The following is a 14,808-nucleotide window of genomic DNA, read 5'->3' on the forward strand; positions in this document are numbered from 1 at the left end:
CGGCTGCATTGGGCCTTTAATGTATTGCGTTTGAATCCACTCGGTGGTTTGAGATCCACATTATTTTGCATCATCAAAACAGTGCCAGAGGCCATAAAGCAAGGGCCATTATAGTGAAAAACCAAAGAGATATCTGGGAGGAATACAGCTCCTGTCGGTCTATTTTTGAGACTTCAGATGACACTTTCAGATGCAGTATCATGTCAAGTCCACAAGGCAGCAGCAGCTCTTTCAGTGTGGTGACAACGTCCTTGGCTAATAGTGAATGATTACATCACATGAAAATCAGAAATCCTGATTCGAACAGATATACAGTAGAAATAGCACACAATTTGTTGAGTAAGTTACCTGAGACCTAATTTCTCAATAGGCAAATAGCTTATGAGTAAACAGACTGCAGTGCATACAGAACCTTTGGGGTAAACACCTCCCTCATTGCATTTCCAAATATTGTGGGTTATCACTAACTGTAGAAAATCATTCTCCATGACAATCAATTATGAACATATTGCATATAGCACCTTATTCAGATTGCTTTTGAAGCTATACAGAAATACAGTACTTGTGTATTTCGTTTAAAAAAAAACGTGTTATACATTTCCATACAATGTTTTAGTGCTTGAGTGTGATTCCAGAGTGATTCAGATTGAGTGGCCTTTCCTCAATTGGATATGCTCAACTCCTGTGTCCTCCCTCCTCCAGCCTCTCTGGCCTCCTTTTGAAAAAGGTTCAAGGTAATCGTGGAGAGGTGGCGAGGAGAGGGAATGTGGATGAAAATGGGCTTGTGTGAAATGAGACTCTCCTTCTCCAATCATGAGTCATCAAGCAAATGACTTTTAAAGGGTGGAATCCCCAAATAAATGTATAAAGTGATCAAAACAACTGTAGCCAGTCGTGCAAGACATTTTGTAGATAAAAGGATAAGTAGCATATCGTTTTTAAATGTTTGTATGATTTTCTCCTTTTTGCTGATTCAAAGCGGGTATGGCAGATTTCAAAACTCTTCCTCAAAGGACTCAGGTATGATACACTTGTGCTTCCTTGCCAAAAGGAGGCTACCATTTTTCTACTAACAAGTTGACACACTCCTCGACCAAGAGACCACTTATTGGTTTCCAGGTAACAGAAGAGAGAGGGCGGAGGTGCGAGGGTGGAGGACGGACTTTCCCCAAATGAGGAAATGCCCTTGTTCTTTGATCAGTCCGATTTAAGATAGCAGTTGGCTTCTCTTTGTTCGCCCCACACTTTCCTTCCTCCTCCCCCGCCTTCATCCGACTGGTCCCCTTCCACCCTGTCCCTGTCCATCCGTAACCGCAGTGTGTTGCGTATAACCAGTCGCTCCGTCATGAAAGATGCACAAAACCAGGGCAGGGCGTACTCCGCTGTGATCAACCCCATAAAGTTATACTGAAAATGGGAATAATCCCAGGGACAGGCGTCGAACTGGGTCAACAACAGCCCTGTACCGAACTCCCAGATATACGTCCATAGGGTATAGATGAGGCATCGCAGCAGCACGGGGCAGCGGAGAGCTCGGAGGGCCAGGTACATGTGCTCCACGATGAGGATGCAGGTCCCGTAGATTAGCAGAGCCCATACACTGGTCACACCAGGAAACTTCCAGTTGCGGTTGACCACGAACTCCCAGGCGGCGGTGAACATGACCTCGCAGAAGTAGCCGTGGATGGCGTACAGGTACCAGCGAGACAGGACCGTCAGAGGCACTGGTGGGGGTGCCGGGGTTGCCATTGCGGTGGACGCGATTTGGAATTACGCCCTCGTGATAAGGCAGTCCTGCCTGAGAGACGGAGGCCCAAATGTCACCCTCAGACCACGAGGATTTCCTCTTGGTCTAATGGTTGGTTTGGCGTGCCATACTGTAGGTCTAGTTCAACGACACCCGTTACACCATGGTGACCGCCCCTCGCTCTTTATCTAGTGGAGGAGAAGCGTAGGTCTGTAAGGGAGAAAGGACAGAAAAGTGAGTTAGTCAGTTTGGTGTTATAGAACGAGATAGGCAGCTGGAGTACCTCTGCTACGTCAAATGCCTACCGTATGCATGTGGGGCAAAGGGAAGTGCTTCATAAGGGCAATACTACACTCTTAGAGAGAAAAACAAGGTGCTAAGTCGAACCATACAGGCCTCTTTAAATTGTCCCTATAGGGGAACCCTTTGCATAGGGTTCTATCTAGAGCACTCTATATAGGGTTCTTCAAAGAACGACCTGTACATAGTTCTACCTAGAAACCTCTATGAAGGCTTCTGCCTAGAACCCTCTATGAAGGGTTCTACCGAGAACCCTTTTATCTTTGGACGGTTCTTCCCAGAACCCTCTACGGAAGAGTTCCACCAGCCTTATTAGCCTTTAATATCATAAGGACTTTTTTTTTAGGGCCTATTTATAACCTAAGCCTGCTGGCTTGTAAAGGGATGTGTAATTCCAATAGGAAGCCAGACAGAACTGGGATATCCAACAGGTGGAATTGTTAATCAACCGCAACCTGCACTCCGAATGGCTGCCAGAGTAGGGAAGATTGAATACTGAGACTAACCCAATAATTTAAACTGGGACATCCACCTCAGTAACGGGTGCAATAAATCCAACAGATTGGATTCGTTTAGAAAACTGTGTTACTTATCTTTGTGTAGCATACAAATGTATCAACCATCAATGTACATGCAAAAATACTGATATTATAGTAAAATAAACAATTCTGAAAATCTCCCTGCAATAGAGCATGCTAGGAAATATTAGATATGATTCTATGTAGAACCCTTCTTGCCTTCTAAAGAATCATCAAAGAACCCTTTCTCCCAAAAACGGTTCTCAGGATGTTAAAGGTTCTAGGTAGAACCCTTTACCTTCCAAAAAGGGATCTTCTGATCAAAACAGAACCCTATCCCTCTGCAAATAACTGTTTTGGAGCCCTTTTTTCTAAGAGTATGTGGAAACTACACAGACTGCTAATGATTAACCTTCAGATGACTTGAGGCCTCTTAGATATCCCTTCCAACATTGTTGGCTGCTGGTACAAGGTCTTACACTGACCACTTGACATTTGAATTAACGTCAGCTTGCATTTCTTTCCATGTCCGTTTGCAATATTAGAACCCGTGAGAATCAACGACTGATCATAAAGGAGTAGGTTGAAGTGGCCTCTAGAGCCTGATCTTGGGTCAGTTTCGCATTTCCCCCACCAGTGGTTAAGGTTAGGATTTGTCGTGGATCTGTAACTAGAGAAAACTTCACTCCTCAGCAATCGGAATGTTGTATCAGCCACACAATGCCATTACATCACAAGTGGTATCGGAGGTCAGACTAACACAATGCTATCCCATGTAGAGAGAGTTAGAACAGCCCCCCCATGATCTGTGTGCATAATGTGCCCTTGCTTTCTGCAGTGTAAATCCCCAGGTCAGACCAATGACTATATAAATAACGGGTGCAAGGCCAGACACAGGCAGTAAGCACCACTGGTATCAAGTGTCAGGAGGCCCTAGCAGGGATGCCATCTCTCAACCACTCCGTCATTGTATATAACCTCGTCCCCAGGCCCCATTGGTTTTGACAGAAAGCCTAAAGTATATCAAGATTCTATAGTATTTACAGTATGTCTGAATCTGTTTGATTCCACTGCATAGGCCTACTGACTGGCACAGGCACATTGGAAAATGGAACCAGTTTACAAGAGGTCAAAAACGTTCAGCTCTAACAGTCACTAAAAAAGAAACACTGAGTGTACAAAACAGCAAGAGGATCTGCTCTTTCCATGACATAGACTGACCAGGTGAATCCAGGTCAAAGCTATGATCCCTTATTGATTTAAGTGCCTTTGACTGGGGTATGGTAGTAGGTGCCAGGCGCACTGGCTTGTGTGCAGAGCTGCAACGCTGCTGGGTTTTTCACACTCAACAGTTTCCTGTGTGTATCAAGAATGGTCCGCCACCCAAAGGACATCTTGACACAACTGTGGGAAACATTGGAGTTAACATAGGCCAGCATCCCTGTGGAACGCTTTTGACACCTTGTAGAGTCCATGCCAAAATGAATTGAGGCTGTTCTGATATTAGGAAGGTATTCCTAATGTTTGGCATACTCAGTGTATATATAGTTCTGTAAATATTAGTAAGTAAAAGGAGACAATTGTTTCATAATAGTCAAGATTGTAGTTCACAATCGTCAAAGGGGATGATTGTGGATTACAGGAAAAAGAGGACCGAGCACGCCCCCATTCTCATCGACTGGGCTGAAGTGGAGCAGGTTGAGAGCTTCAAGTTCCTTGGTGTCCACATCACCAACAAACTATCATGGTCCAAACACACTAAGACAGTCGTGAAGCGGGCACGACAAAGCCTATTCCCCCTCAGGAGACTGAAAAGATTTAGCATTGGTCCTCAGATCCTCAAAAGGTTCTACAGCTGCACCATCGAGAGCATCCTGAATGGTTGCATCACTGCCTGGTACGGCAACTGCTCGGCCTCTGACCGCAAGACACTACAGAAGGTAGTGCGTACGCCCCAGTACATCACTGGGGCCAAGCTTCCTGCTATCCAGGACCTCTATACCAGGCGGTGTCAGAAGAAGGCCCTAAAAATTGTCAAAGACTCCAGCCACCCTAGTCATAGACTGTTCTCTCTGCTACCGCACGGCAAGTGGTACCGGAGCGCCAAGTCTAGGTCCAAGAGGCTTCTTTAACAGCCTCTATCCCCAAGCCATAAGACTCCTGAACAGCTAATCAAAGGGCTAACCAGACCCCTAGTTTACACCGCTGCTACTCTGTTAATTATCTATGCATGGTCACATAGTCACTTTAATATCTCTACCTACATGTACATATTACCTCAATTACCTCGACTAACCATTGACTCTGTACCGGTGACCCCTGTATATAGCCTTGCTATTGTTATCTTACTGCTGCTGTTTAATTATTTGTTACTTTTGTCTATTTTTTTACTTATTTATCTTTTTTTCTTAACTTCTGAAAGCATTGTTGGTTAAGGGCTTGATAGTAAGCATTTCACTGTAAGGTTGTATTCGGCACATGTGACAAAATAAAATTAGATTTTGATTTGAAGATTATACATCCAACCGTAATACAATAGTACAATTAAATCCTATCAGAGAGAGGTTGTGAGTGTGACCATGTACAGTAAGAACTGGCTTGAAGAGCAGATGGGGGCTCAGCGAAGTGGGCAGCGAGCCAGGCTAATGAGGATTTTCCTAACAAGGAACAAATGGGCCAGGAGACTGGACTGACCTGTCGCAACCCTGTTTCCCTCACCTTCACATTCTTTCTGCCTCCCTCTCTCACCCTGTCTTGCCCCACTGGATCCTAACTCCTGCTCCCTTGAATTCCCCTGAGCTCCTTCTAGTTCCCCTCTCTCCCCCTCTCTCACCCCATAGCCCCCGTTCCCTCCCTCCCCATCTGTCTCCTGCTGCCTCTAAAACATTCATAGCGTCCCTACCACCACAGTGTCACCTGACCCACACCCAAACACCCTTTAGCATGCCTCTGTAGCCCAGCTTGACCCAGAGCTAAATCGTGACATACAGTGGCTTGCGAAAGTATTCACCCCCTTGGCATTTTTCCTATTTCGTCACCTTACAACTTGGAATTAAATTGATTTTTTGGGAGGTTTGTATCATTTGATTTACACAACATGCCTACCACTTTGAAGATGCAAAACATTTTTTTATTGTGAAACAATCTAGAAATTGAGCATGCATAACTATTCTGACCAGAGTACCTTCTTCCATATGTTTGGGGAGTCTCCCACATGCACTTTGGCGAACACCAAACGTGTTTGCTTATTTTTTTCTTTAAGCAATGGCTTTTTTTCTGGCCACTCTTCCATAAAGCCCAGCTCTGTGGTGCCTACGGCTTAAAGTGGTCCTATGGACAGATACTCCAAACTCCGCTGTGGAGCTTTGCAGCTCCTTCAGGGTTGGTCTCTTTGTTGCCTCACCGATTAATACCCTCCTTGCCTGGGCCGTGAGTTTTGGTAGGCAGCCCTCGCTTGGCAGGTTTGTTGTGGTTCCATATTATTATTTTCTTTCCATTTTTTTATAATGGATTTAATGGTGCTCCGTGGAGATGTTCAAAGTTTGGAATATTTTTTATAACCTAACCCTGATCTGTACTTCTCCACAACTTTGTCCCTGACCTGTTTGGAGAGCTCCTTGGTCTTCATGGTGCTGCTTGCTCAGTGGTGTTGCAGACTCTGGGGCCTTTTAGAACAGGTGTAAATATACTGAGATCATGTGACAGATCATGTGCCACTTAGATTGCACACAGGAGGGCTTAATTTAACTAATTATGTGACTTCTGAAGGTAATTGGTTGCACCAGGTCTTACTTAGGGGCTTCATTGCAAAGGGGGTGAATACATATGCACGCACCATTTTATTTTTTGAAACAAGTTATTTTTTTCATTTCACCAATTTGGACTATTTTGTGTATGTCCATTACATGAAATCCAAATAAAAATCTATTGAAATTCCAGGTTGTAATGTAACAAAATAGGAAAAATGCCAAGGGGGATGAATACTTTTGCAAGGCACTGTGGTGAGCTGGAACTGTTGGGTGTTGTTGTTGTTGATGATGATGATGATGATGTTTTTGTTGTAGGTCCTCTCCAGTGGTAGAAAAAGTACCAAATTGTCATACTTGAGTAAAAGTAATGATACCTTAATAGAAAATGTCTCAAGTAAAAGTGGAAGTCCCCCAGTAAATTTGATGAAAATCCTATTCGACTAAAGGTCAAAACAATATTTGGTTTTAAATATTCGTAAGAATCAAAAGTAAAATGGAATTGCTAAAATACACTTACGTATCAAAAGTAAAAGTATAAATCATTTTAAAATTCCTTATACTAAGCAAACCAGGCAGCACCATTTTCTTGTTTTTCTAATTTACAGATAGCAAGGGGCACGCTCCAACACTCAGACATCATTTACAAACTCAGCATGTGTTTAGCTAGATCAGAGGCAGTAGGGATCACCAGGGGTGTTCTCTTGATAAGTGTGTGAATTAGACCATTTTCCTGTCCTGCTAAGCATTCAAAATGTAACGTGTACTTTTAGGTATCAGGGAAAATGTATGGAGTAAAAACTACTTTCAAGTATTTTTTTACTTAATTAAGTACTTTACACCACTGGTCCTCTCCCACCTCCCCACCTCCCAGTTGTCATGTCAGTTTTGGTATTGCTCCTTCCCTGGCATCAATGGACAGTTTAATGGCTTCTCACTGCTTTTTATTGATCATGATGATCTGTTCTTGTTATTCTATTTGTGTGCTGCCTGGCATGAGGTGTTGGGTTATAGGTCCAGATCAATAGGAAAGATAGCTCATAAGCAATTACTTCTGGACTGCCTACTGGGTCTTGGCACTGCCCCCACTCTGAGTCCCACTGCCACCTGGGACCCCTACCTGCTTCTGTACATTGGGCTCAGAGGGTGTAAGAACAGGCCAAAAATAGCACTAATATCTGCTCTAATACATACTACTACGCACCAACAGAGATGTGATGCAGAAGGAATGAACTGGTGATCAGGTCAGTCTGACTGTGAGAGTCATCCACTGGGAGAAAATTGCTGGGTGGATTATATAAAAAGAACCGGGTGATGCTGATGGAACAGAGAGAGAAAGATTCAGCGAGGGATTAAAATGCTCCTATAACGCTCCAGTAGGCAGGTTTAAAGGTTTAAACTGCTACGTATGGTCTGCGTTCCCATAATGACTTAAATGTGCTACCTGTCCAAAATGATTGCACAACTGTGATCTACTATTGCTAGGGATCCTCAGGAACAACCGCACAAACTTGACAAGTTCCTTTCATGTTTTCTTTGAAAGGTAAACCAAAGATGTAATGTAATGATGCAAAATGTAAGGAAACTAACACTAAGGTGGAAATAACTGATTAAGTAGGCCTACCATGGTGGCTAATATTTAAAGCTGCAATATGTCACTTTTTGGGCAGCCCACCCAAATGCACATAGAAATGTGTGTTATAGATCTGTCACTCATTGAAAGCAAGTCTAAGAAGCTTTATATCAGGGCAGCAAGTATCCAAGCGGTTAGAGCGTTTTTACTAGTAACCAAAAGGTTGCAAGATCAAATCCCTGAGCTGACAAGGTAAAAATCTGTCGTTCTGCCCCTGAACAAGGCAGTTAACACACCGTTCCTAAGGTGTCATTGAAAATAAGAATGTGTTCTTAACTGACTTGCCTAGTTAAATAAAAAATAAAATTAAATATCTCTTCTATGTGTGCTATTTCTATGCCCGCCCCTTCTTTAAGTTTGATTATTCTCCTGACAATGACTAACACCTGCCTCTGATTGAGAACCATATCAGGTCAAACATAGAAATAGACAAACTAGACATACAACATAGAATGCCCACTCAGCTCACGTTCTGACCAACCCTAAAACAAAGAAAACACAAAAGAACTATGGTCAGAACGTGACAAACTGAAATTAAGTAAACTATTCAGGGGCAGCTCAGGACCGAGGGGCAGCTCAAGACCGAGAGGCAGCTCAGGACCGAGAGATAGCTCAGGCTGGTTGACGGCTCTGGCCGATCCTGGCTGAATGGCCTGGCGGATCCTGGCTGACTGGCGGCTCTGGACAGGCGGGAGGCTCTGGCGGCTCTGGACAGGCGGGAGACTCTGGCGGCTCTGGACAGGCGGGAGACTCTGGCGGCTCTGGACAGGCGGGAGACTCTGGCGGCTCTGGACAGGCAGGAGACTCTGGCGGCTCTGGACAGGCGGGAGACTCTGGCGGCTCTGGACAGGCGGGAGACTCTGGCGGCTCTGGACAGGCGGGAGACTCTGGCGGCTCTGGACAGGCGGGAGACTCTGGCGGCGGCTCTGGACAGGCGGGAGACTTTTGGGGTTGTGTCTCGGGCTTCCATCCGCGCCGCCGTGCTGCCTCGTCATACCAGCGCCTCTCCGCCTTCGCTGCCTCCAGCTCTTCTTTGGGGCGGCGATATTCTCCTGGCTGTGCCCAGGGTCCTTTCCCGTCTAGGATCTCCTCCCAAGTCCATGTCTCTAAATAGTGCTGCCTCTCCTGCTGCTGCTGCTGCCTCTCCTGCTGCTGCCTGTTACCACGCCGCTTGGTCCTTGGTTGGTGGGTGGTTCTGTAATGGTTTTCTTCCGTTGAAGGTGAGGAGGACCAAAATGTGTATGTGCAAAGTTTTCGACAGATCCAATGAACCATTCCATATCTGTTCAAAATGTTGTATCAAGACTGCCCAAATGTGCCTATTTGGTTTATTAATAACTTTCTAGTTCATAACTGTGCACTCTCTTCAAACAATAGCATGGTATTCCTTCACTGTAATAGCTACTGTAAATCGGACAGTGCAGATAGGCAGAAAGCTTGAATTCTTGTTAATCTATATCGGATATGTCTGTCCTGGAACTTTTTTTTTGTTACTTACAACCTCATGCTGATCACATTAGCCTACGTTAGCTTAACCGTCCCGTGGGAGGGACACCGATCCCCTGGAGGTATATCAAAAAGCATTATGAAGATTCCATAGGTAGATGCAAAAATGTGGATGGGTTTTTCTCTTACATGGTAGGCCTACTGTGTTGTCTGTATCCAAGTTAAATCTGTAATTCAATGATTTACAGAAAAGTACAATCTGTGGTCTTTCTTTAATTCTCTCAATTTTAATGAAAGACCCTGGAGATGTGGAGTTAATCCCGGACATCTTTGTCATGTCCCTGGGATTAGGAATCTGTATGCTCAAATTGAGAGGAGAAGACTTTGTTAAGATTTTGTTAACTCTTTAGTAGATTCACATATGCATATCTGGAGTGAATAATGATTTCCCTTTATCAAAATACACAGGGAACAGGGTGTGTAAATAAGGCTTGCAGGTTGGCTGCGACTCCTTGTGCAGGCCCAAGAGAGGAGTTACCGTTACTGCAGAATCACTGTGACGGCTGCCCCATAGAGATACTAATTTGGGGGATGCCCCTCTCTCTCACTTTTGAAACTGTGACAACCTCAAATAACCTCACTGCGGCAACCCCACTGATAGTGGGAGAAATGTTGATGCCATATAGGACTGTGACAGTCATGGAATATTGGAGGACAGTAATTGGCCAGTAATAATCCTTTTTATTAGATTTTTTGACACATTATCTCCTCTCCTCTCCTCCACTCCCGACTGCATGTGCCGCCATATACAGTGCATTCGGAAAGTATTCAGACCCCTTGACTTTTTCCACATTTTATTACGTTACAGACATATTCTAAAATGGATTGCAATTGTTTTCCGCCCTCACCAATCTACACACAATTCCCCATAATGACAAAGCAAAAACTGTTCTTTATACATTTTCGCAAATGTATAAAACATTTAAAACTTAAATATTATATTTACATAAGTATTCAGACCTTTTACTCAGTACTTTATTGAAGCACCTTTGGTAGCGATTACAGCCTCGAGTCTTCTTGGGTACGACGCTACAAGCTTAGTACACCTGTATTTGGGAAGTTTCCCCCATTCTTCTCTGCAGATCCTGTCAATCCCTGTCAGGCTGGATGGGGAGAGTCGCTGTTCAGGTATTGTCAGGTCTCTCCAGAGATGTTCGATCGGGTTCAAGTCCGGGCTCTGGCTGGGCCACTCAAGGTCATTCAGAGACTCGTCCGGAAGCCACTCCTGCATTGTCTTTAAAGGGTGCTTAGGGTCGTTGTCTTGTTGGAAGGCGAACCTTCGCCCCAGTCTGAGATCAAGAGCACTCTGGAGATTTTCATCAAGGATCTCTCTGTACTTTGTCTGTTCATCTTTCCCTCAATCCTGACTCTTCTCCCAGTCCCTGCTGCTGAAAAACATCTCCACAGCATGATTCTGCCACCACCATGCTTCACCGTAGGGATGGTGCCAGGTTTTCTCCAGACATGATGCTTGGCATTCAGGCCAAAGAGTTCAATCTTGGTTTCATCAGACCAGAGAATCTTTATTCTCATTGTCTGAAGAGTCCTTTAGGCAAACTCCAAGTGGGCTGTCATGTGCCTTTTACTGAGGAGTGTCTCCCGTCTGGCCACCTGATTGGTAGAGTGCTGCAGAGATGGTTGTCCTTCTGGAAGGTTCTCCCATCTCCACAGAGGAACTCTGGTGCTCTGTCAGAGTGACCATCGGGTTCTTGGTCACCTCCTTGACCAAGGCCCTTCTCCGATTGCTCAGTTTGGCCAGCTCTAGGAAGAGTTTTGGTGGTTCCAAGCTTCTTCCATTTAAGAATGATGAAGACTACAGTGTTTTTTGGGACCTTCAATGCTGCAGACATTTTTTGGTACCCTTCCCCAGATCTGTGCCTCAACACAATCCTGTCCTGGAGCTCAACGGACAAGTCCTTCGACCTCATGGCTTGGTTTTTGCTCTGACATGCACAGTCAACTGTGGGACCTTATGTAGAGGTGTGTGTTTTAGAAAAAGGCTGTAACGTAACAAAATGGGGAAAAAGTCAAGGGGTTTGAATACTTTCAGTATGCACTGTAAATAAAACGAATAGAACAGGCACTCCCATTCAAATCAATGATAGCATAATGAGTGGACACTCGTCTGGCGGCTATTGCGAGTGTACCCATTGGAGCAAAGCAGAAAGTAAAAGCAGGAAGTGTACCCATCAATATGTGCTGTGATTTGTTGATTCAACTCAACTGACATTACAAATACATTCCATTGCATGAGTCACATCAGATAACACATCATTTGAATTAACATTCTACATTTCATTAAGGAGCAACAAAGTTTCATCACGTTGTTAGGGGTCCAAGTTACCGCAGAAACGGACTCAACCGAATGCTTAATTTTTCTAGTTCATGACTTCTCATCCATAACCTTCGGTTATACGGTTATATGGTAATTGTGCCAGCCCTAGGCAATGCCTTGCCTACTCCCCCCAAATGAAATATTGATTGCTCATGTGATGGCTTGGGCTGCATTTATATTAGGCTATCCTACAGTAGCCTATGCCAATAGTACACATTTTTCACATGTATCAGTGAGCATAAAAATGGCTAATATTATAGGAAACACATACAAATAATGGGAAATGCGAAAACTGTTATAACCGCGGGAAATATGTGCTATTCATATTGTCCTCCCCATGGACAGCGCGTCAAGTGGGGCAGCATAGTAAAAAAAAAAAACAATGAATTTAATCAACTGTATTCCTATGTCAGGATGACCAAAATACAGCCTGTCTAACCCCTGTCCTGTGCTGTTTCAAGTAGGCAGTAAAGTGGAACAAAAATTATATCAACCCGCACATCTTACCGGGAGATTGTCGCCCACGGTTGTAGATTCCACGGGAATGCACCTCAGGACCAACGGTCAATGTGAAGAATCACCATCCGCAAACAGGACATCGTCTGACCGTCAGTTACAGGCTCATTCACCATTCCGGAGGGGACTACTGTCCAATGAAAATTGACACATTTTCCTTCACTGCAGTATCAGCCAGGACAGCAGCACATGCTCAGAGACAGACAGAACGGTCCCTACTCCTGCTGTTCTTGCATCTTTCATTAACTCTTTCTTCACCTCAGTGAGTAGTGGGTTTTATTGAGCTCTGGCAGAATTCAGAGCTGGGTCATGTTCAGTAGGGAGAAACGTTTTAAAAAGCAGAGGTACAGTGCTACCTGAACTTGTCCAGTATGAACAGGTTTTAGTTTCAATCTTCCATAGCTAAACGCTTTGCTACAGTGGGCCTGTTTGAAGAGGACCCAGGCCTTTATACCCCAGGAAAACAGTTTCTCTTGACAGTGGGGACATACAAAACACAGTGTCAGAGTGCATAACTTAAGCACCGTTATATGTAATACCTTTGGGAATTGAACTCACTATCTTGGTATTTCTATTGCGACGCGCTTACCAACTGAGCCACACTGAACTCCAGTCACCATAAGCATTGACCAGAGAAACCGCTCAGGAATGGGAGTTTCCATTAGAAATGAAATGGACCCATACCCTGAACATGATATAGAGCCTTGTCTCTAAAACGGTCCGTCATTGACAGAACCTCTGTGACCTCTAAGCACTTTTAGAGGGAGTGGGCAGGGCCAAACCACTGCAGTTGTAAAACAGTAAAAAAAAAAAATTAAAAAAAGATCTCAGCGCCCAATCAGAGGTTGCATATGGCAGATTGGGTTTGTATCAGGATTGAGATCCACATATGGAGGTGGTACGGTATAAATTGGAAGGCAAAAGATCAGATTCAATATAGTCCCTATATACACCCCTATAGTAGGACTGGGAATTGCCAGGGACCTCACAATAAGATATCAAAATACTTAGGTGGAATACAATGTATTGTAATCACAGGTGGTTGGTGGCACATTAATTGGGGAGGACGGGCTCATAGTAATGGCTGGAACAGCTTATTGATATGGTATCAAACGTGTTTGATGCCATTCCATTCACTCCATTGCCGCAATTAGGAGTCATCCTCCCCTCACCAGCTTCCGGTGACTGCCATTCTATATGCATCACGATGTACTGCGATTCGATAGTTTGGTTTTATTCTGATTCGATGTTTTAAATACATTGCTCATGGTGTCTGCTGCAGAGGTACAAGACACCACGAGAAAAAAAACGTTGATTCATCATGGCAATAAAAGTGGTGAAAAGATGTTGGCTCACCACTTAAAAATAATATTGAGGCCAACCTATAGAATGAGAAATACTGGAGTTTTGGCACAGGTACAGCCGACTAGCACTAGCCAACTACCCAAAAACATATCTTATAGAATCTTTACTTGGGAGTAACTCTACTATAACGATTTCTATTGTGCATGACTTTTGCCCAGAACCCTGAGCCCTATGGTCAAAAGGACTGCACTATGTAAAATTTAGGGTGCCAAAATTTTGGGACAAACCAAGGTGTTCCACAACCAGAACAGTAATCCCACACAAGAAAAAATAAATAAAAAATCAATCATCTTTTTAATTACATCATTGAAGCATAGATGCATTACTTGTGAAAAAGGTAGAAAAAACAGCATGTTTCAGTTTTTCTCAATAAGTTAAACCTCTCGGGCCAAATAGGGTCGGGCCTGCTCACAAAAAAACAGAATCAGAAAACTCTAGAAGCTTTCAAAAGAATAAACAATAACAACCAAGGAATTATTCTTATGTCATTGAAATTAATTCTCATTGTTGTGTATTTAATAAACATGTAAAAAAAAAAAAAATTGCAAATGGCTTTATATTACAATACAGTCGTTCTTTCACCCTTTTCCACAGGGGTTTTCCACGCAACAACGCCAAGAAGTTGTCATGAAACTTTTAAGTTATCGTTTTTTTAATTAACAATTAAACTGATAAGCTGTCGGGTTATAGTTGGTAAAAAAAAACAAAAAAATAATAATTATAATTACAATGACGACAGTAATAACAAGGTTAAGTAATAAACACAGTCCTGTAGAGTCAGGAAGTCTTCTGATAGGCCAAAGCCTTAGAGCCACTCCTTCTATTCCCAAAAACAATTGGTCCATTGGTCTTTGACAGTTTTGCAGGCTCGTGCCGATTGGGTGAGATGATGGACAATCAATGATGGTGCTGCGGCTGTCAGCTCTCCTCCACTCAAATCCCCCCAACTCCATCTCTGGATGTGGAAAAATACATTCCCCGTTTCATTTACCTGGGGTAAGAAAACAAGAGGGTTTAGACTTCATCTCTTATACTCCACTATATGATTCTACTTCAGAACACAAAGTACTATTTAACAATGTAAAGGCATTACTTTTGGAATATCTAGTATCTTATGAGCCCATAAAAATCGACAGGACATC

At 43.6% G+C, this 14,808-nt stretch overlaps 2 protein-coding genes across 4 annotated transcripts in view; both read right to left on the minus strand.

The window, feature by feature from the left end:
- Positions 1-508: 508 nt before the first annotated feature.
- Positions 509-12,552, minus strand: tmem229b (transmembrane protein 229B). Its single transcript, XM_021573860.3, has 2 exons — positions 12,293-12,552; positions 509-1,957 (listed from the first exon to the last, which is right to left on the minus strand). Exon 2 carries the CDS (start codon positions 1,747-1,749, stop codon positions 1,198-1,200), a length of 552 nt encoding a protein of 183 aa, XP_021429535.3. The 5' UTR covers positions 1,750-1,957; positions 12,293-12,552; the 3' UTR covers positions 509-1,197.
- A 1,389-nt stretch (positions 12,553-13,941) lies between these two features.
- The window catches only part of mta1 (metastasis associated 1), a 44,084-nt gene continuing 43,217 nt past the window's right edge, over positions 13,942-14,808 (minus strand). For all 3 annotated transcript variants that reach the window (XM_021573861.3, XM_090210940.1, XM_090210941.1), the window contains one exon: positions 13,942-14,657. The gene's annotated coding sequence lies outside the window, so the exon portion shown is untranslated. The remainder of the gene's footprint in view (positions 14,658-14,808) is intronic.

This window comes from Oncorhynchus mykiss, chromosome 19 (assembly GCF_057628025.1).
Source record: "Oncorhynchus mykiss isolate SJ-2025 chromosome 19, ASM5762802v1, whole genome shotgun sequence".
In the NCBI taxonomy this organism is placed as follows: Eukaryota; Metazoa; Chordata; class Actinopteri; order Salmoniformes; family Salmonidae; genus Oncorhynchus; species Oncorhynchus mykiss.